At 44.2% G+C, this 20,258-nt stretch overlaps 1 protein-coding gene and 1 long non-coding RNA gene across 2 annotated transcripts in view; one reads left to right on the top strand and one right to left on the bottom strand.

Annotated features, from left to right (window-relative positions):
* Nucleotides 1–20,258, bottom strand: part of SLC9A9 (solute carrier family 9 member A9) — a 626,265-nt gene that overhangs the window by 332,523 nt on the left and 273,484 nt on the right. Inside the window, exon 7 of the mRNA XM_002716580.6 lies at nt 2,611–2,749. Within this exon, the coding sequence (XP_002716626.3) occupies nt 2,611–2,749 (139 nt within the window). The remainder of the gene's footprint in view (nt 1–2,610; nt 2,750–20,258) is intronic.
* Nucleotides 4,783–9,115, top strand: LOC149127132 (uncharacterized). Its single transcript, XR_016232747.1, has 3 exons — nt 4,783–5,229; nt 6,548–6,859; nt 8,942–9,115. It is a non-coding gene; the product is annotated as an uncharacterized LOC149127132 (long non-coding RNA).

Raw genomic sequence — 20,258 nt, 5'->3', positions numbered from 1 at the left:
GCCCTTGTCTCTTGTGCCTCTACAGCCCTTCTTCCAGATCTGTTCCAAACTCACAGTAGCTGTCCAATCCCCAGGGACTTTCCCCCCGTCCCTCATCAACCTGTTTACTGCTCTGTCCATGCCTCCCCTCACTCCAGGCACCCAGGAGTTCCCACTTCAGCTTCTCCACTTTGTGCAGGAGCTAAGAAGCCTGCAATTGAATCCTGGCCCAGAAATGTCCTGCTTGTTTGACCTTAGTTAAGTTGTTTAACCTTAATTGTCTGAGCTTCTGCAGCTGTAAAATTGGGATAATAACAGTCTCTACCTTCCAGGCTTCTTATAAAAACTATCTGAGATAATGCATGTAAAATACTTACAGCAATGACTGGCACATAGTCAAGTTCTCAATAAACGTTAGACGATATTATTATTGCATGTATTATTACTGACTTATGACCCAGAGTGAGCTACTTAACCTGCTGAAGCCTCAGTTTCCTCCTGTCTTACAGGGTTGATTCAAACGAGGAGATGCATACAAAGGCCCTGGCACACGGTACGCATTCACTAGATGTCAGTGTCATTGTTGCTAACACTCTATGCTAACCAGCATGTGATTCTACCACCATTCCACTTCATCATTAAAAAGCAGCAGGGGGCAGGGATCAAGAGCATGGTCTGCTTCTTGGTTCTCACTCTCTGTGTTCATGTCCTGGTTGCATGACCTCAGGCAACAGCTTACCCTTTCTAAGCATCAGTGTCTGATAAAAACATTACCTGTTGCTAGGGTCCTTGTGACAGTGAGGTGAGACACTGCCTGAAAAACAAGCACCCAGGGCTTGACATATCCCATGTGCTGGGTAGATCATTAATTTTGTTGCTGGAAACAACTGCTACCTTTTCTAATTTTATTTCTGTCAATGGAGGCATCATTCTCTAAGGTTTTCAGAACAAAATTTGGGAGTGGTGTTTGGCCTGGTTCTCTTCTTGATCTCTTAGGACCAACTCATCATTAAGACCTAGAGATTTTTTTCCTTTAAACCCCAGTCTCTTTCCTGGTACTTCCTTTGTTCATCATCACAGTTTCCCTTGGCCCTAACGCGCAACTCTCTTTCTCTGAGCTCTCCTATACAACAGTTCCTCATCCATGTTTTAAAAACAGGATTGTTTGCCTGTCACTATCCTGAAACCCTCAGCTCCCCATTGTGGATGGCAGATGGCAGGTTAGGCCCTTCTGAATAGCACTGCAAGATAGTCCAAAGCTGGCCCTATCCCACATATTTCTTCTTGTCTTCCAGTTCTCACCAGGAGACACTTCTGCTCCTCTTAGGCATGTCCGTCATGTGCCGTATCAGTCAATGCCAGCCCCACACCTTCAAGTGTACTGGTCTTCCCCCCTTGAATCACTCCCCACATAGCTTTTTCCTGTACCCTTCATACCTATCTTCCAGAACAAGCATAGACACCCCCCCTAAATATATATGTGTGTATTCATATATACGTGTGTGTGTTTATATATAGTTAAATTATTTTCCAGAATCATAAAGTTGGCCAAGAGTCCATTGGATGCAATGGCCTCATGTCCACTGCAATTTTTAGTCCTGATAACTTGGATATGGCTGTGGCACTCAATTTGCACCTAACTTTTCATATGGAACTTGTCTTTCCAAGCTTGTTACTCATCAGTGCAGGCATCCTGTTTGCTCGTCTTCTGATTCTCCTTAGACATACTGTGTAGAATCAAGCCTTTTAGCAGCTATTCAGAGAGTCCCTGGATCCATTCCCCTGGGAAAAAGACTCCACATTTTGCTCCTGCTTTTTCTGGGGTCCTGACCCCTCCGGCATAGTTTCCCTCTCTTTTCCCTGAGGTCTCTGGCTATTGATCTCTTGTTCTTCCTTCTCTGTGGTCTGCATTGAGTTCTCATGCTGGATATTGGCTTTCTGGCCTCCCTCCTTAACTCTACTTATTTTCATCCCATCCCACTGTTCAAAGTGAACAGCTCTTGAGACCTCTTTCTTTCCCTGGCTCAGATAGATACTTTAGGAAATCCCTAGCAAAAACGGGAGAATCAAATGATACAATTGCCTGGTCTTGACAAACATGTCATTTCTTCCTTGCTTGAAGGCTACCTTCTACAAATTACCTGTAGATCTTTGTTTAAATTCATAGTTTAATGAATTTGAACTCTGGCATGGCCAACCCTGAGAGCTAGAAATTGACACAAGCTCAACAAGGAAGCAGAGCATACCCATTTTAACTCCTCCACTGAGTCCTGTCCTATTCTTGACCTTGGATCTTCATCCACTTGACCCCAGTTTGGCCAACTCTAATGACCCCTGCCTTTCCCCGTGTGGCCCTTTTAAAAAGACTGTTGATAGTCTAGGAGCAGACAGCATCAACAGTGCTGGAACTGACCTAGGAGAAGAAAAGAGCTTGGGCACCTCTGCCACACAGTACCAACCTATGCCTCCAGGGTCAATTCAGAACCCAAGTGGCCTCAGTGGCACCACATCAGACTTGATCCAGACTATCCAACCATTTCCTGGCCTGGAGTTTGCTCAGCCTCAAAGGCTTTCCACGGCCACTGACTGCTCTGAACAGTCCCCATCTTTCCACCCACAGGCAAAGGATATCAGAGCTGTGACAACAGCATATGCAGACCCCATGGCAAATGAGCCGGCGAAGATCCCCAGGAAATTTCCCACAGACTGGAAGAAAGCCGCAGCATCAAAGGTATTCGGATTCTCCTTGGGACTGTAAATGGATATGGAACTGAAACGAGAAGAGGGTGCAGGTTAGTGAGTGACTCCCACCCGACAGCCCCAGCAGGAGGAATTCTGTGCCTTCTTTTGGGAGAAGCACCTTTTTCTGTAAGGTTGGGTGCTGGCTGGAAGAACTGAGGGAAAACAGATGAAAAGAGGGAGAGGGAGAGAAAATGGAAAGGTTTCTCCTTCCTTATAGCCCAATCCCATGGTATCCCTATACTGCTGCCAGTCAGTAAACATTTTTATATTGGAAGGGTCGTAAAGAATATTGTTTCTGAGCAAACTAGGCATTAAAACATGGTAGGTGTATAAGGAATCTGCTGAGAAGATAGATAACTGTGAATTATTTAGTGGCCATATGTCTTCAGCGCTGTTATATATTCACAAATGTCCCTGATAAAAAGTGCACTTTTACGGCCTGTGCACAAACGGGCGATGCAAATCACAGCGTGCACAAGCCGTGATCTTGTCATAAAGCACAAAGCATTCCTCCTCCTCGCTGGAACCCTTCAGAAGCCGAGCCCTGACGGTGTTCAGAGCATCGCAATATTAACCCCTGGGGAGAGACAAAACCCTCATTTTCCCACTGAAACAAATGGCAGCAGCTGCCCAAGGTCATTTTTTATACCCCAATTCTGGTGGCTGCCAAAGATTTATTTCCATAGAGAAAAATCAATCCACCAATAAGCAGTCTGTTCGCTTAAATATTTCTGAGGATGTCATATTTGCTATTTTTTTTTCTTGTAACAAGGGCCTCAAATCCCAGGCTAGTAATACGAAGGAAAAGACATGTCCTATTTTAGAAAATATAAACTCTGCACTGTAGTATTGAAATGAACAGATGTACTAGAACAAGTAGCTTTAGGGAGATTAATGAAGTAATATTACAATTTATTTTTCTGTCATTTTTATTTTAACATGAGATCTTTAAAACTAATCAGAAAAAAAAAAAAAAAAAAAAAAAAAAAAAACAAGATTTGGCTAGTAGGTTCTTTTCAGTTGTATAGAGAGCAAAAAAGACACGCAGGTTGAGATTAGATTGGATTCGACAGTGATGGAACTGCCCCTTCCGTGGCTTGGATAATCAGAGCGTGTGCACTCTCTGACCCGACGTTCTGAATCCAGAGGCTAGTTCAGAGAAAGCAGATTCCAGTTCTCCTGAAGGAAGATATGTGGCATAAAGATAGTAGTTTTAAATGTTCTTAGTTTTTTCCCTTGCTGTCTTTAAACCCCCAAAGTAGGCCAATGCTCCTGCTTTGATCCTGTAATTGGATAAGGAAGATGAATGTGGATCTTGAATGGAGCCCTGAAATGCATGTGAGAAAAGCAGTGCCTTTGAAGCGTTTTTCTTTTTGTAAAGTGTTGTGCTTGGCAGAAAAAAAGGAAAAGCAAACCCACACTTGGGTCCTTTGTACCTGCCAGTCCTGGGGAAAGATGGAAAACCTTGCAGCCACTAGGAAACCCTGGGCCCCAGGCAGCGACGCCCCAAGGTTCCCGTGTTCCCCTGACACTCCCCGCAACTCCCTTCATTTCCATGAGACACCGGTGCTAATGAGGAACCCTCCACTTGCATTCTTTCTTTCACACACAGGGCTTGCACACTGCCACAGCGCTGTAAATAATTCTGTTAATACCCGAGGCTGCCACCCATAGAACAGGGACTGCTTTATCCTTATCACCACCTCTGCTCCCCAGGAAGGATTTTCTCTGCCTGCTGCTTCTGGAACTTGGAGCATCACCGTCACATCAATTTGGTCATATCCGAGACCATTATTTTTGGTATGTTTTTTCTTTAAATCAACTCATTTTTACTCACATGCAAGATCTTTTATTAAAGAATATCTAGGAAACCATAAGGGTGAGATGCTAATTATATTTCAATATATATGTGAGACTAGGTAATTTGGCAATGAAGGTCACCTGTGTGCCACCTAAAATCATCTGGGTTCCCTGCTTATTTGCAGTCTGCACTTTATTGCCACTGTTTTCTTCCTGCCCACACGACAGGGTACAGCTGCTTGTTTGTCAAACTTAATACCCTCACCTGTGATGGGTAACGTAGCTGAGCTGAGCTTGAGCTACGGAGGCTGTCCATTGAATTTGCTGGCCCTACAGCTCCCAGGATGCGTGAACTGAGTGTGTACCATGTGCCATGTGATGGATTAGGGAAACAGTGTTGGAGGCAGACAGAGAAGAGCATGGAGAAAGGAAGCAGATTTGATTCAGCACACATTTTATGGAACACCTGATTTATACAAGGCCTATCTAGGCAGAGAAGCCGAAGACAGAGATAACAAAGAGCCCTGGTCCTTGTTGCTGTGGGTGATTTTGTGAGAGCTACACAACACTTATTGGCATAAAAGAGGGAAAGGGCAGGACTTTAGGATAAAGGAGAAGGCACTTGATCAAGGCGGTGAGTGAACAGACGGTGGTGGGGAACGAGGGCTGCAGGCGGGAGAAAGAGGATGAGACAAGGTGAGCCGGCAGGTGAGTTCCGCACTCAAGGCATGGCCGTGGGGCTGACCGTGGTGCACTGTGTTAAGCCGGCACCCCGCATCAGAGTGCTGCTTCAAGTCCTGGCTGCTGGGCTCTGGATCCAGCCTAACACTGATAGCCTGGAAAAACAGCAGAAGATGCTCAAGTGCTCGGTTCCTTGCCACTCATGTGGGAGACCACGATGGAGCTCTGGGCTGCTGCCTTCGCCCTGCGTCAGTCCTGGCTGTCAGAGCCATTTGGGGAGTGAACCAGCAGGTGGAAGATCTCTCTGTCTCTCTCTTTATCTCTCCCTCTCTATCTGTTACTCCATCTTTCTAATAAATTATTATTATCATTATTTTGACAGGCAGAGTGGACAGTGAGAGAGAGAGACAGAGACAGAGAGAAAGGTCTTCTCTTTGCCACTGGTTCACCCTCCAATGGCCGCTGCGGCCGGCGCATCGCGCTGATCCGAAGGCAGGAGCCAGGTGCCTCTCCTGGTCTCCCATGTGGGTGCAGGGCCCAAACACTTGGGTCATCCTCCACTGCACTCCCGGGCCATGGCAGAGAGCTGGCCTGGAAGAGGGGCAACCGGGACAGAATCTGGCGCCCCGACCGGGACTAGAACCCAGTGTGCCGGCGCCGCAAGGTGGAGGATTAGCCTATTGAGCCAAGGCGCCGGCCAAATTATTACTATTTTTTAAAGACATAGCCTTGTGATTACATTTGGAAGCCAGAGGGCCTGCATGTGGTCATGGTGAGTGAGATGGCATCACCAGAGCCTTCAGTTCCATGTTAATAACCTACAAAAGCCCTCGCATTTACTTAATATTTTTTTTAGGATTACACTATAACTTTATTTGATCCTGTGACATCTCTGTGAGGTACACAGGGCAGCTCCCTCCACCAACTCTTCCTTCATTTCTTTTCTTTTTTTTTAATTAATTTATTTATTTACTTTGAAACTCAGAGTTAGGAGGCAGGTGGCCAGGGAGAGAAATCTTCCATCCACAGGTTCATTTTCCAAATGGGTGCAATGGCCAGTGCTGGGCCATGATGAAGCCAGTAGCCAGTAGCAAGGAGCTTCATCTGGGTCTCCACGTGGGTGGCAGGGACCCAAACACTTGGGCCATCTTCCGCTGCGTTCCCAGGACATCTGGATTGGCACTGCAGTATCTGGGACATGAATCAGCACCCAGTGGGATTCTGGTATCACAGGCACTGGCTAACCCACCACGCCACAGCACCGGTCCCCTTTTTCTTTTTCTTTTTTTTTTTTTCCTCTTTATTTTTCTCTCCCTTTATTACTTCTTTCTTTTATAAAATAAAGGAACTAAGGATCAGAGAAATCCAACATCACACAGCTACTGTGTTCACAATGCAGGAAGTACAAAGTGATCCTGCTGGGAGAGAACCGTGAGTGACAGTGTCACAGTGACTATAAGCACATTAGGAACTTGGGAACCGAACCTTAATTTTCATGCTTGGATCTGAACACAGGCAGCACTCTCGTGGAAACGAGGAGGAGGGCAGAGTATACTGCCTGGGGCATCAGTACCCCTCTCCTGTCTCACCAGCCAGACTCAGACTCCATGGAATCTCACGGAATCCTGCTGTCCTGCGTGACTTCCACTCCCAGACGGTAAGCTTTGTTGGGCCTGGCCTGAGTCTCATTCTTCTTTGTTTGCATAGGGAACAGCCTGGTGCCTAGCATGTGGCACATATATATATATATATACATATACATAAACATATATACATATATACATATGCTGATGAATGGAGGCAGGACAATAGGAAAATAGATAGGAAACAGGCAGGAAGGAGGCCTGCAGAAGTCAGTGGCCTTTTGAAACAAATCACCATCCACTAGATTTCTATAGGTAGTCACTCTGTGGGTACTTTATGAGTTATTGACACAACACTGAAGCAGACATTTGAGTTTCTTAACTTGAGCAAAAGTTTTGACACTTATGAGCTGCGTGGTCTTGGACACATTACTTCCTCATTTTCAAACCCAATCTCATTACCTGTAAAATGGAGACAAGAGCACTTGTCCTCCAGAAATGTTATGAGGATACGAAGTCTATTTAAACCCTGTATTTGTGTCTTTTGGATTGCAGGGCTAGTCACTGAGTTCCTGATATATGCACCTAAAATAAACACTGCATAAGCGTTACTGATCATCCCTGTCATTATCACCCTTCTGCTGAGAATGTCCACAAGTTGAACTAGGCCTCTGTTCCAACCACGGACAGATGGGACATGGCTGTCCTTCCATCAAGGCATGCTTTGAGGTAGTTGGAGAGGGATTAGTCACCTCTGCATGGGAACAGAAGGCTGCCCAGGAAGGAAAGACACCGGGCAGGAATCCCAGATAAATGGCCCCCAGGAGTGAAGCTAAAGGATTGCCAGGTTTATCAGAAGGCTCTTGGCTCAGTGGTGCAAGGAGGGAAGGAGTGTTCTCAGCAAGCCAGGTGGGGATCTTCCCTAGGGTCACAAATAGCTCAGGAGGCTCAGCTTGACTTGCATCTCCTTCAGTTTAATAGGGGACATTCTTTAGGCAACACTCGTGGGCTTCTGGTGAGGACCGAGATTGGAGGAGGCAGGTATCCCCCAGCCCAGCCCAAAGAGGCAGTATCTCTCTGAACTGCTGGAGTTTGAGAAAGTTTCTCCTCTAGGCTTAGCCCCTGGCCAGAGGCACCTTTATGGGCTCTGGTGTTTAACTGTAGCACAAAGCCTCTGGATTTGGGAGTAGCAGCTGTGCGGGATGGGGAGTTGGAAAAGGCCAAGGGCTTGGGCAGCACATGTGGAGTATTCCAAGTTGAACCCAAGGGAGGAATGTTTTCGGTACTGCAAATGCAGCCCTTTGGACTTATCCCCTGTCCCCAGGGAGGTGCTTGACCCATTAGCAGATGCAAACACTGGAACGGGAGAGGTGAGGGGAAAATTGGATTTTCTGTTACTCTCTGGGGTGTTTGTTATTTGGGACACCACCCTGAAGAGACACTGTTGATAGAACAGCTGGTGAGAGTGGACCTACAATCTCCAGATTTCTAGAAATGAACATTTAAGTTGGATGTAACTGATATTCTTGCAAGTGATGTGAATAGAAATACATAGTGGTGTTTAAATATTCATCTCATAAATTGGAAATAAAGCCAGGTTATTGATTCATTCTGTTCAGGGAAGATTATTCAGCAAGAATCTAGTTTGATGGTAGTGTATTGTATCCACACTCAGGAATAAATGGGTGCTGCACCTTGTATTAAAAAAATTGAAATGGATGAAATATCCTCAATTCCTTTGATGACAACAACTTGAATAAGGATCATTTTGCTTACTGCATTAGTTAAGATTCATAGACACAATCAACATCCCAGTGGTTCTCAATAGCCCATCGTTTTGTCTATATGTTGTTCTCACAAGAAATGGGTCTGGAAGCTTACACAGCATTAAGAGAGTAGAATCTAAATCTGAGGTCTATAAATCTTGGCTCTGTCTTAGTGAATGTGTGCCATTGAGAAAGCTCCCTAACCTCAGTTTCTATAAAATGAGGATGATAACACTACCTACCAAGTAGAGATGCTAAGAGAATTAGATGAGTTAATGTTTATAAAGCACTTGAAATGGTACTTGGCACCCAGCAAGAATTAGACAAGCATTTCTTAAGTAAATCACTCTTTAAATAACGCATCTTTTCTCTCTGCTCTCTCTCCCTCAGCTTGCTTTTGTTCTAAAAGAAACAATTCAGCCTAGATGTCAAATCAACACCTCAACCTGAACTGAACTAAGACGAAGAATTCACCATCTGCATCTCACTCCGGTTGACTGACTACTGGTCGATGATCTCTAGGTGATGGGAATAATTTGTAATATAAATTGCATTGTACAGAAAGGTGTGTGGTATATAGTAAGTGCTCAATAAATACTAGTGATGAAGGAGAATAGGAAGGGAGAAAAAGTAAGGAAAAAAGGATGAGGAAGAGACACTATGAGAGAAATGATGTTGAAAGTGAATGTAAAGTAACAGGTACAGAAAATACTAATGAAACATTACCTCAGTCATAGCTGCCAAGAGCCATCCCCTCTGTGACTTTGGCTGCATTTCCATTCTGGACCCTGCTGAGTCATCATTGCAATCTTTCTCAAGGTCTCCCCACTGCCAACATCATCCGCTCTCGTTATTTTTCATTGCTACGGCTAAAATATTTCACCACAAAATTACTCACAGAAACTACTCAGCGACCTCATGCTCCTTGGCAGGGTGCCTCCACGTGACACCAGGCCTCCGAGTGGCCCTGCCAATTCCCGCAGCCCACTTGCTCTCGTGGGTGCCTGATCAGAACAACTTGCTTCTCTACCCTGCAGGCTGGTCTCAATTCCTTCGTTAATATGAAATCAATGTCACTTGAAAATATTAAGCAAGCACATTGCATCCCTTTCGGGACTTTTATGAACTTAATCATTAAAGAAAAAAAAAATAGAAAATGATTACCATAGCCAAAGATATACAAGAGGGCCTTCCATTTGCTCTGCCAAATCTTTAATCCCTAACAAAAAATTTTTCTAATTATTGGCACTGGTTCATTGAAGAGTCCTTGATTAGTTGGGACATAAATATGAATTTTTTCCCCTCCAGTCATGGCTTCCAGCTGTACAATATTGAATCCCCTTCGTGCTGGGTAAGTAGTCCCATTAATGATGTCTTGGTCAAAGTCCATTATTCAATTCTTTTTAGTGATTAAAACATAGTGCAGTCCAGCTTAAAACCCGAATCTTCAAAGCACGGCTCCTCTCCCTGCAGAATACTCTAGAGCAGCAGAGGGAAGACCTGGAAGGGAGGAGAGGCAGCAGGTTCCTCTTCCTCCCATCTGGGTTTCAGCGCCCCCTGGTGTTGGAGGCCTAGAGGAGGGCTGGAGAACTCAGCTCTTGTGTTTTAAGTGGTGAGTGGGGGTTCCTGGCTTCACAAGGTGCATCTCCAAGGGTGAATGCTTCTTCCTTCCCCAGGTCTTTCTTTGTACCGATAGGAGGCAAAGGCAGTGGGGTGGGAGTTGGGGGAAATGAGGCTGACTTTGCTGCCCAGTAAGCCAGTTGGGAGGTGTTTGGTCCTTACTCTGATGTTGGGGTGAGGATGGGCAGGCCAGGTCCTGCTGCTCTTTTCAGTGTAGAGCCATTTAGCAACTTTTTATTCTCAGCCATCATCCCTAGTGAGAATCTAGGACACAAGGAAAGGCCCGCGGGATGACATATCTTGTGACTTTTATGCCCAGGTGCTTCTGGTTTCTTTTGTCCCCACCTAGAGATACTCTGTCGGTTTGCTGCTAACACAACGTGGAAGGGCAGTGAAGATTTGTAAAAATTGCTCTGTTTTATTAGGCCTGGGTATCACAGGCAAGAAACAAGTAGAAGGAAAAGTAATTACAGTGCTACTTTATTTTCAAAATTCTTCATGCTGAATGAAAAAAGAGAAAAAAGAAAGAGAAGTGGATCCTTATCTATTATTTATCTTTTAATAACTGTATCAACCTGCCCTTTTTCAGAGAAGTTGCTTAATTATGAATAAGGAATTGATTTTTATGGGGCCAAGAATTGTGTGTATACATTGGAATTCATTCTGGCATCTGCCTGCCCATTATTCTGGCTTTATGTTCTGCCCAGGGCTGATGAAGCTCTGTCAAGAGGACCTGCTGTAAAACATAATGACTCCAGGAATTGGGGGCATTCCAGGCACCCTGGGAGGTTAGAATAGCTGTGCCTTCCTAATAAGAGGTCCTGGTCAGAAGTTGGCTGAGCTGGAGTTAGACCCACAGGGTTTTACCTTCCCAAGGGCCAATGACCTTGAAGAGTAGAGAGCTGTTAGGGGAGTTCTATTCATTAACTCTTTCCACTTCTGAGGGGCTGATTAATGACTATCTTCAAAGGGCCCAAATTTACACTAGAGAGTGATTTTCCAAATCCTGGATGAATATTTTGCCTTTTGGATGTCAAGCACAAGGGGAAATAATTCCATGGGATGAATAAGCTAGTAGTGTATTATGGCTGCCCCAAACATGGTGCAATCCCAGGTTGAATTAATTCATTCCAGCAGCAAATATTTATAGAGCACCTACGAGGTGAAGATAGTGTTTTAGGCACTGTAGATAAAACAGGCAACAAAACATAGCTCCTGACCTCATGTTTCCTGCATGTCGGTGGAAAAGACAACATAATAAACAGCTGAGCACAGAAATGTGCTATTCAATGACAGGACCAAAAAGAAAAAAATAAAGCAGCAGAGGAGGGTGGGATAGACGGGGATGAGGCTGCTTCTTCAGTTCAAGGGGCAGGAATGTTTCTCTGAGGATGATGAGTAAGTGAAATCCTGGGTGAAATGAATCGGGGAGAGCTTTCTGCTCTGACACAGAGCTTCCTCACGGGGACTGAGGACGGGAAGGGTTCAGGGGAGAGTGGTAGGGGGCAGGCCTGGGACCAGGTCCAGCACCTGGGCTTGTGCAGCCTTTCAGGCCATTGTCATGATTTTCTTCCAGGGGTCAAAGGGCAGCAACTTCAGAGTTCTGAGCAGGGGAGAGACCTGGTGTAAACTGTTCCAGGTGAGGCTATGTTGGCAACAGCAGAGGAAGCTGGACAGTAGACAGCACCGCCCCACTGTACCTTCCATGAAGGAGGCAGTCAGGCCTCTGGTCAGTCTGGGTGTGGACATCTTTTTTTTTCTTAAAGATTTATTTATTTATTTGAAAGTCAGAGTTACACAGAGAGAGGAGAGGCAGAGAGAGAGAGGTCTTCCATCTGATGGTTCACTCCCCAATTGGCCGCGATGGCTGGAGCTGTGCCGATCTGAAGGCAGGAGCCAGGAGCTTCTTCCAGGTCTCCCACATGGGTGCAGGGGCCCAAGTACATGGGCCATCTTCTACTGCTTTCCCAGGCCATAGCAGAGAGCTGGATTGGAAGTGGAGCATCCGGGTCTCAAACCGGCACCCATATGGGATGCCAGCGTTTCAGGCCAGGGCATTAACCCACTGCACCACAGCACTGGCCCCTAGGTGCTGTCATCTTAAAAAGGCCTGAGCAGGTGCATCAGGCCACGGGAGAAAGAGTAGAGTGGTGAAGAAGAAGGTTGAGGAAGTACAAGAGTTGAAAGCATAGACAAATGCAACAGAAACCACTGCAGTGAGCGTTTGAAAGGCGGTCAAGCAGAGGAATCCGGCCTCACTCTTTATATTTCCAGAAGGCAAGTTCCAAAACTCAAACATCCTATGGAGACAGATTTTAGCCTTAAATTCTATTTCAAAATTTCCTGCTTCTTCTATGTGATGGGAAAGGTAATGGGGCTATAAAAGGATAGCGTATTCTCTGTAGTTGCGGATGTTTTAACATAAGCACCTACTGCTCAGGCTGCTATGGAGGAAATCCATGCACTGGACAGCTGGATCATGTGGTCTCAAGGAACTTCTCTCCCAAGGGTCACTAACTTGCTATTTTCCAACTTCTTCCAGCTCAACTAGAAAGGGAAGTAGGGCACTTGGCTTTCCTGCGTGCACTCAAACCCTGACCTTGGAAATGGTTGGGCATGCAGGTAGTAAGGAACAGTATTTCTTTTTTTATTTTATTTTTTATGGTTTTTTTTTTTTGCATTCATTGTCTTTATTAACTTTTTTTTCCCAAAGAAAATAAAGAGTTGCTACATGCCTCTACACTGAAGATGAAGGATGCAATGAAGGTGCTGATGATTTAGGTTGGCGCCGGGTTGATAATGACATCAAGAACAGTTACAAATTTCAGCTCAGAATAAAGCCTTTGACAGGTTCCTAAGTGGCTCTGGCCCATTAAGTTCCAACTGTAAGGTGACAAAGAGAGCTCTGAGTTTAAAATTGGTTAAAAGGGAAGAAGAGTTAAAGGAGATTTGTTATGAATTATATGTGCATTCTCTTTGAAAGGAGATCTTAAATTACTTTGCAATTTAGCCTGAAAAGTCTTGTCAGAATTGAATTAGTCTGTGGGCTTTGAGAAATTTTCTTACACCTAATATTGAGAGGAAAGTGAATTTGAGATAGTCCTAAAGATAAAAGTAACTTGCAAATACTCTTCTTATTGCTTTTTCTTTTTTCTTTTCCTGAAGCAGGAACAGGAATATGAATCCTATTGCAGTAAGCCTCCTCATTTAGGGGCGAGAGAGGAGAAGTCTCAAGGTCTAATGATAATTTCCACCCTTTCTCGAACTTTCCAGTTCCCTTAGTCCTCATTAATGAAACCTTAACTCCAAAGAGTGCTGTGATATGTGAAACTTTTTATCATAATAGATATAAAAGATACAGAAAAGTAGGTCAATAACCACTAAAGATGGAAATTTAGTGAAATTAAAATATAATGATAAATATGTGTAAGCAAGACCAAATATCGATCTCCAAGGCCCAACACAGGGGAGCGTTTGATTCTCCAACATTTACTGAGCACACTGCATCCTTGCTGTTGCCTGAGCTCATTACCGCCGTGCCTTCCTTTGTGTCGAGCACGATGTTCAGCATTTTTATAAGCATTGTCTCATTTAACCCTCATGGTGACCCCTCATAGTGCTATTATTATTTCCATCTTGCAAATGAGGAAACTGTCTGAGAGAGAATAAGTAACTTTATGTATTTGACCTCATTTAATCCTTCCAACAGTCTAATGAAGAAAGAACTATTCTTACTTTATGGATAAACAGATTGAAGGAGGTTAAGTCATTTGCCCAGGATAACTTGCTAGTAAACGGAGCATCAGGTATTCAACTCAGGTCTCACTGATTGAAAGCCCCGCACAGTGCACAGTGCAGGCTGAGGAATGAAAACACCTGGATATATCACCTGTGTGTGCTCATAGAGAAACAGCTAACTCAACCATGCTCCCCCCTCAACAGGACTGAGACAGAGCCACTTTGGATGTTAGAGATTTTAGGACTTCTAGACCCAGTTTGCAAGAAAAAAAAAATGCATTAGTCAAAATATCCATTTCTGTATGCGGGGGTTTGCTGACAACCCAGTGCTATTTACAGGCCAGGGTGTCTTAATGAATACCTCTCCTCCCTCTAAATGGATTTTTTATTTTTTTTTTTGGACAGGCAGTTAGATAGTGATAGAGACAGAGAGAAAGGTCTTTCTCCCGTTGGTTCACCCCCTAAATGGCTGCTACAGCCGGCGCGCTGCACCGATCCGAAGCCAGGAGCCAGGTGCCTCCTCCTGGTCTCCCATGTGGGTGCAGGGCCCAAGCACTTGGGCCATCCTCCACTGCACTCCCGGGCCACAGCAGAGAGCTGGACTGGAAGAGGAACAAACGAGACAGAACCGGTGCCCCAACCAGGACTAGAAACCGGGGTGCCGGTGCTGCAGCTGGCAGATTAGCCTAGTGAGCCGCGGCGCAAGCCTCTAAATGGATTTTAATAGAAAGCTATTGTCTATATCTGTGGGCGTTCATACCAACACCAACTCAGGTCTACTGTTCTAGATGGTTGTCCACCCTGCTCTCCCACGTGGTGACCACTGTCTCTGGAATTACTTCCTTGTGTCTCAGTGCAGTGTTTTCATCCGGAAAATGGTGATAATTATGTCTCCACAGAATGGGGATTAAATGTGTTAATATGTACATAGTACTTAGAGTCTCATCTATAACATGGAAAGCACTCCATAAATGCTAGCTGTTATGATATTTTACTGCTTTTGTATTAACATTGTTGGGATCATTACTAAGTACTTTACCATTTGCTGGAAGAAATCAATAAAATCTAAGCTCTTGTTTCTAAGAATATGGGGACATTTAGGAATTCCAATTAATGCATTAGAACATTACAAAAATCTTCTGGGGTGGAATGAGCAATGCACTGAGTTAGATCTAATATTGAATTCATCTTTTTCTTAATGAGTCCTGTTGAGCAGACGGCTACTGGGATAGTATCAAACAAGGGGATGCAGGCAAATTGTTCACAAAAACTAAGCACAAAATATCCACAATTATCTTGCAAATTTAATAGAGCTGAATTTCTAGCAAGGAGACCTCAACACAGACATATCACAGAAGTCCTATGGCTATACCTGAAGGAAAATATGTTCATGAACAGAGACTATATCATGAAGTCATATGGAATTCCTCACTAGCAAACATCATGGAAAAAAAAAAAAACCATGAAACCAACAGTTTTCTTTCATGGTGATCATCAGTTCACAGCTCACTGCATGCTACACAGAGATAAAGAATTAGCAAATGGTACTTGCTTGGATGGAGCCTGCAGTGTTTCACAAATGCTGCGTGCTGAGGACAGTGATGAGTGGCTGATGGAAACGCTCTACTCCTCTGGGTGGGTCAAAGGGCCTTTCGCAAACAACAGACTGCCTTCCTAATCTGGGTGCCTTTCTTTTGTGTATTAGGCAAACCCCACTCTGATTATAAACAGCTGCCTGAGCCAGCCGGATGCAGTTTCACCTGGTGACAAGCCAACTCTGCAAAATATTCACACTGCGTGACTTGCTCCCCCAGACTCTTTCCCTAGCCACAGCTCTTCCATTTATTAGCAATTAAGTGAGCATCTGGGCCCCAAATCACAGCTTAATTTAATTAAAGGATTTGCATCCATCTTTTAGAGTCACAGATAATTTCACTTGAGTTCAAGTTATCTTTGGGAGCAAAGCACACAGTTATCTTCTTAAACTAATATAATTCACCAAGGCAGTTGCATCACCCCATACAGTTTTCAATTTGATGTTGGAAGCATAGGACTTACAGGCCAACAAATATCACCAAAAGGTTTTGCTTCCACCTAATATTCTAAACTCATTTTATCTCTTCGTAGAAGTTGCTGTATAGTGGAGATTCTATGAAAGAGTCGTCTCTAGGACTATGACACGGTTTTATTTGAGCTACAAAATAGATCTTCAGTTATATTTGAATCTCAAACCAACACCACTTGGTGAGAACGGAGAGAGTCCTAATTCGAGCATTAATAGACCTATCCCATTCAGCACAATAAAGATAGCCATGAAACGAGAGGCTGAGCATGAAGATGAACACTTCATTTATCAAGACCATGCTGAGCTGTTGGAGGCCACAAGCTATTGCTTGGTGCCAGGACTAGGGACCCGAGTAGTAAAACAGCCCTGAAGGACCAGGAGGATTTTTTATTGTTGCTGTTCATATCTAAGCAGCCAATTGCTCAGAAGCCAAGGGATCATGTAGGCTGGAAGACTTGGTAGTGGTAGAGGTGGAGAGAGGACAGTGGAATTCTTCAGGTTAGAGCCAGATCAGCAAGCCGAAATTCATACGTAAAGAACAAGCAAGGGGCCCAGGAAATCACTGATTCTGTGCATCCAGGGACAGATGTGAACTCAACACTGATGAGTGCACGTGTGTTTTTCTGGCAGGAGATTCCTTAACTCTCATCAGCTTTTCCCTACGGTCCATGACCACACAAAAGGTCAAAAACTACTGACGTGGGTAGGGGAACACAAATACTCATGGCAAAACAAGGAGGGAGAGGGCAAAAACTGAGGCAAAGGGTTATCTGCACATAGAACAGGAGACAAAAGGAAGAACTGGAAACCAGTTCCAGGTACACAAAACAAGTGCATCTTAGAAAGAAAGGGGCCGGCGCCGCGGCTCACTAGGCTAATCCTCCGCCTTGTGGCGCTGGCACATCGTGTTCTGGTCCCTGTCGGGGCGCCGGATTCTGTCCCGGTTGCCCCTCTTCCAGGCCAGCTCTCTGCTGTGGCCAGGGAGTGCAGTGGAGGATGGCCCAGGTGCTTGGGCCCTGCACCCCATGGGAGACCAGAAGTACCTGGCTCCTGCCATCGGATCAGCGCGGTGCGCCAGCCACAGCGCACTGGCTGTGGCAGCCATTGGAGGGTGAACCAACGGCAAAGGAAGACCTTTCTCTTTCTCACTGTCCACTCTGCCTGTCAAAAAATATTTAAAAAAAAGAAAGAAAGAAAGAAAGAAAGGAAGCCTTGTGCCCTGAGCCATGGCCTTTCACACAGTTCTTACTCAACAGGGTTCACATGTGGTTGCTCTGGGCCAGCAGATAGCATATGGGAGAACCTAACTAGATAATGATAGAATGGCAGGTCCTGATGGCTAAGTATATGTAGATTAAAAATGAGGCTTTGAGAGTTGTATACATGTGGAATGATTGACTATTAAGTAATGTAGAGGATAAAACCACCAAGCGAGCATTAATTTTTGGCCCAGATCAACTCTACTTCCTATTCATTGTCCAGCTGATGTTAACTGTACTGTTTTAATATATCCAAAGTTGCATGGCTAGAACATACCATCACAGCCACCACTGCTAGGGCTCAGCCCTCCCAAGGTCAACCAGGATGTAAGCTCTTTGGTCTTGGTTCAGTTCACCCATGGTTAGATTCTCAAAGCCTTCGCTGTTGCTATTCATGTCATTAGAGTAAGTGGGAGAAACAGGCCAATGAAGAGCAGGAACTTGGGGAGAAAAATGCCAGGAGGGCTAAATTATGAAATAACTACTACTGTGGTACTGAAAAGCTTATGGGATGCAAATACCTTTGCAATGGGTTAACTGCTCATTTGGCTCATAGAGGAGGAAGGAGATAGGCAGCCTGTGAGGTGAGAGGAGGAATTGATACCAGGTGCCCAGGAATGGGCTCCTTTTGTTTGGAGGGCAAGCGGCACTGAGGACTGCTGTCCCATAACTCCCTTCCATTCCTTTTGTGGCTCCTTCTCTAGTTCTTCCTGCTCAAGGCCTTTTTGTATTACTATTCTAGCCACTTAGTGGCTAGGATATGCTGTCAACTAGTGTTGTACTTGATGTCTCAGGTGGAACTAAGGTTATATGTAATTACAAATTCTTTGGGAGAAAGGACAGAATTCAGTAATTAGACTTCCCTGTCTCCTCTGGATTAGGTGTATTCACTAGGCTTTTATTCAAATCTATTACTACCTTCTTAGGAAATTCAGTAAAAAAAAATGTCTTGGGGCCATTGTAAAGAAGCAGTGAAATGGAACAGAGGTGAGCTAGTGATGGGAGAGGAGAATGCCATTTAGGTAACAAAATAAAGGACACTGGCACCTTTCATATCCATTAAGTGTGAGTATGTGTGTGTGTATATGACAGAAAAAGAGAAGGAGAGAGAGAGATAGAGGCTCTAAAAATGTTTATGCTGAGAAATGGTAAAAATCCCTGCTTTTGTTTATGAAAACCTTGTTTTATCACTTAATACTAATGAACATTATTAACAGGAGGTCGGTGCATATTAAGAGCCTATAGCACCTTGATTTCATATGAAATGTGATGGTAAAGGCACCCATTGAAAAATGTAATAATCTTTATTAACCCAATGCAAGGATTTGGAGACTGAATGAAATGGAGTGTTAGAGAATGGACCGGTTCCTCTGTCATCTTTTGCCTGCTAATTGGCTCTGGTACCATCTAGTTTGTGTTGGTGGCAATGGAGAGGAACATAAAAAATTTTTTTACATAAAAAATATCCCATTCTTAAACTTCTGGATTATCAAACCGTAAGAGAACAAGCTAGTAAGATACAAAATGATATTTTGTTTTTAAATTATCACCCTGTACAGAGCCAACTTCAGTCTTAAATACTATACTTGGACAGCATATATGTGGTCTTTTTTGGGCAAAATGTTCAGTTCTAAGATTCTTTTGATCTTTGAACCATCTACATTACAATGATAATGGCTGCCATTTACTGAGGTCTCTTTTTCAAGCCAGAACGGTGACATGCGTTTTGTATACATTATTTGTAATCCCCACAAAAAATCCATGGAAGAGATAATACTAGTTACAGATTACAAGGGGTGACCCAGGAAGGTAAAGCTACATGGTCAAAGTCACGTGGTGAGTAAGTAGCAGGACTAGCCTTCTGAGAACCTTAGTTAACCTGGTTCCACAGCTCCGGGGCTAGGCTGTTCACCTCGGTGCTGCCACCAGGTGAGCTGTGTGTTGGTAAGCTTGTGCATCACAAAGGTTAGCTGCATGTGTGCAGAATGGATAGTCCCCACTATTAAGGTCATTATTTAGCTGAACTTGAATCTGCGCATTTATTTAGTTCTTTCTTTGTGAGTTTTTAAAATAGAAACCTGGGGTGTGGGGGGACTTGTGGGGATAAGGGCTTTCCTGAGAAAGAAGAATCTTCTTTGAAACAGAAGTCTAACAGGATTAGCTTTCTTCCAGATGCTTCCCCAGAAGAAATGAAGTGTTTATGTCCGAAAGGTGGGATGTTTGGTTTGTTAGTGGGCAGCAAGTAGCAGGTCTGCCCTTGACAGCTACAAAATGTCATGGGTCACCAAAACATTACCATTAAAAAAATGGAATAGGTTGCCAAATGAAATCTCCTTTGGATGTAAAATGATAGATCCCACACCACCAGTGCAGATTTGAGTACATCTAGATAGGATGTCACTAATAAAGGGGACTCTGGGATGGGTCCCTCTTTGAATGCATGATTTGTCTTCACAGTATATAAGGGTTAGGGGCAATGGTTCCTGTGTCTAAAGCTCATAACAGAGGTTCCAAGTGGAGCTACTGGACTTGTCCCCTCCCTGCTGAGCTGTGGGAACAGCTTCCCATAGAACTACATTCCTTGTGTCTTCAGAGGGAGATCAACAAAATTGAGTTCATTTATTAAATGAGAAATGAATTATGTTAAGATGCATTTTACACCAGATGATGATCCTATCTTTACCAACAACCCTTGTCACAAATCTGCCTGAGGTTACTCTAGGCAGGAAGATGAACTGACTTCGTAGGAAGACAATGATAATCTCCACTCCTTATTGCTGTATTACTTCCGACATTCCCTTTCTTGCATCAGGATTTAACTCAAAACATCCTTCATTCTTGCTTAATTTAGCAAATGCCATGAATACATTGATTAGGGTGTTCTGGGTGAAGTGTAGAAGCCAAGAGAGTGAGAGCAAGGGAGCCTTAACCAGTATCTACAAAGTCTGGCAGAAGTTTGTATCGACTGAAAACTTAACCCTGGTTTCCAGGGTAAGTGATATATGGGGTAAATGTGGCCACCAGG

The sequence above is a fragment of the Oryctolagus cuniculus genome, chromosome 4, assembly GCF_051225735.1.
Source record: "Oryctolagus cuniculus isolate XC-2025 breed Fujian yellow rabbit chromosome 4, ASM5122573v1, whole genome shotgun sequence".
Taxonomy (NCBI): Eukaryota; Metazoa; Chordata; class Mammalia; order Lagomorpha; family Leporidae; genus Oryctolagus; species Oryctolagus cuniculus.
Note: the sequence above shows the minus strand (reverse complement) of the source record. Positions and strands in the feature narration are given on the sequence as shown.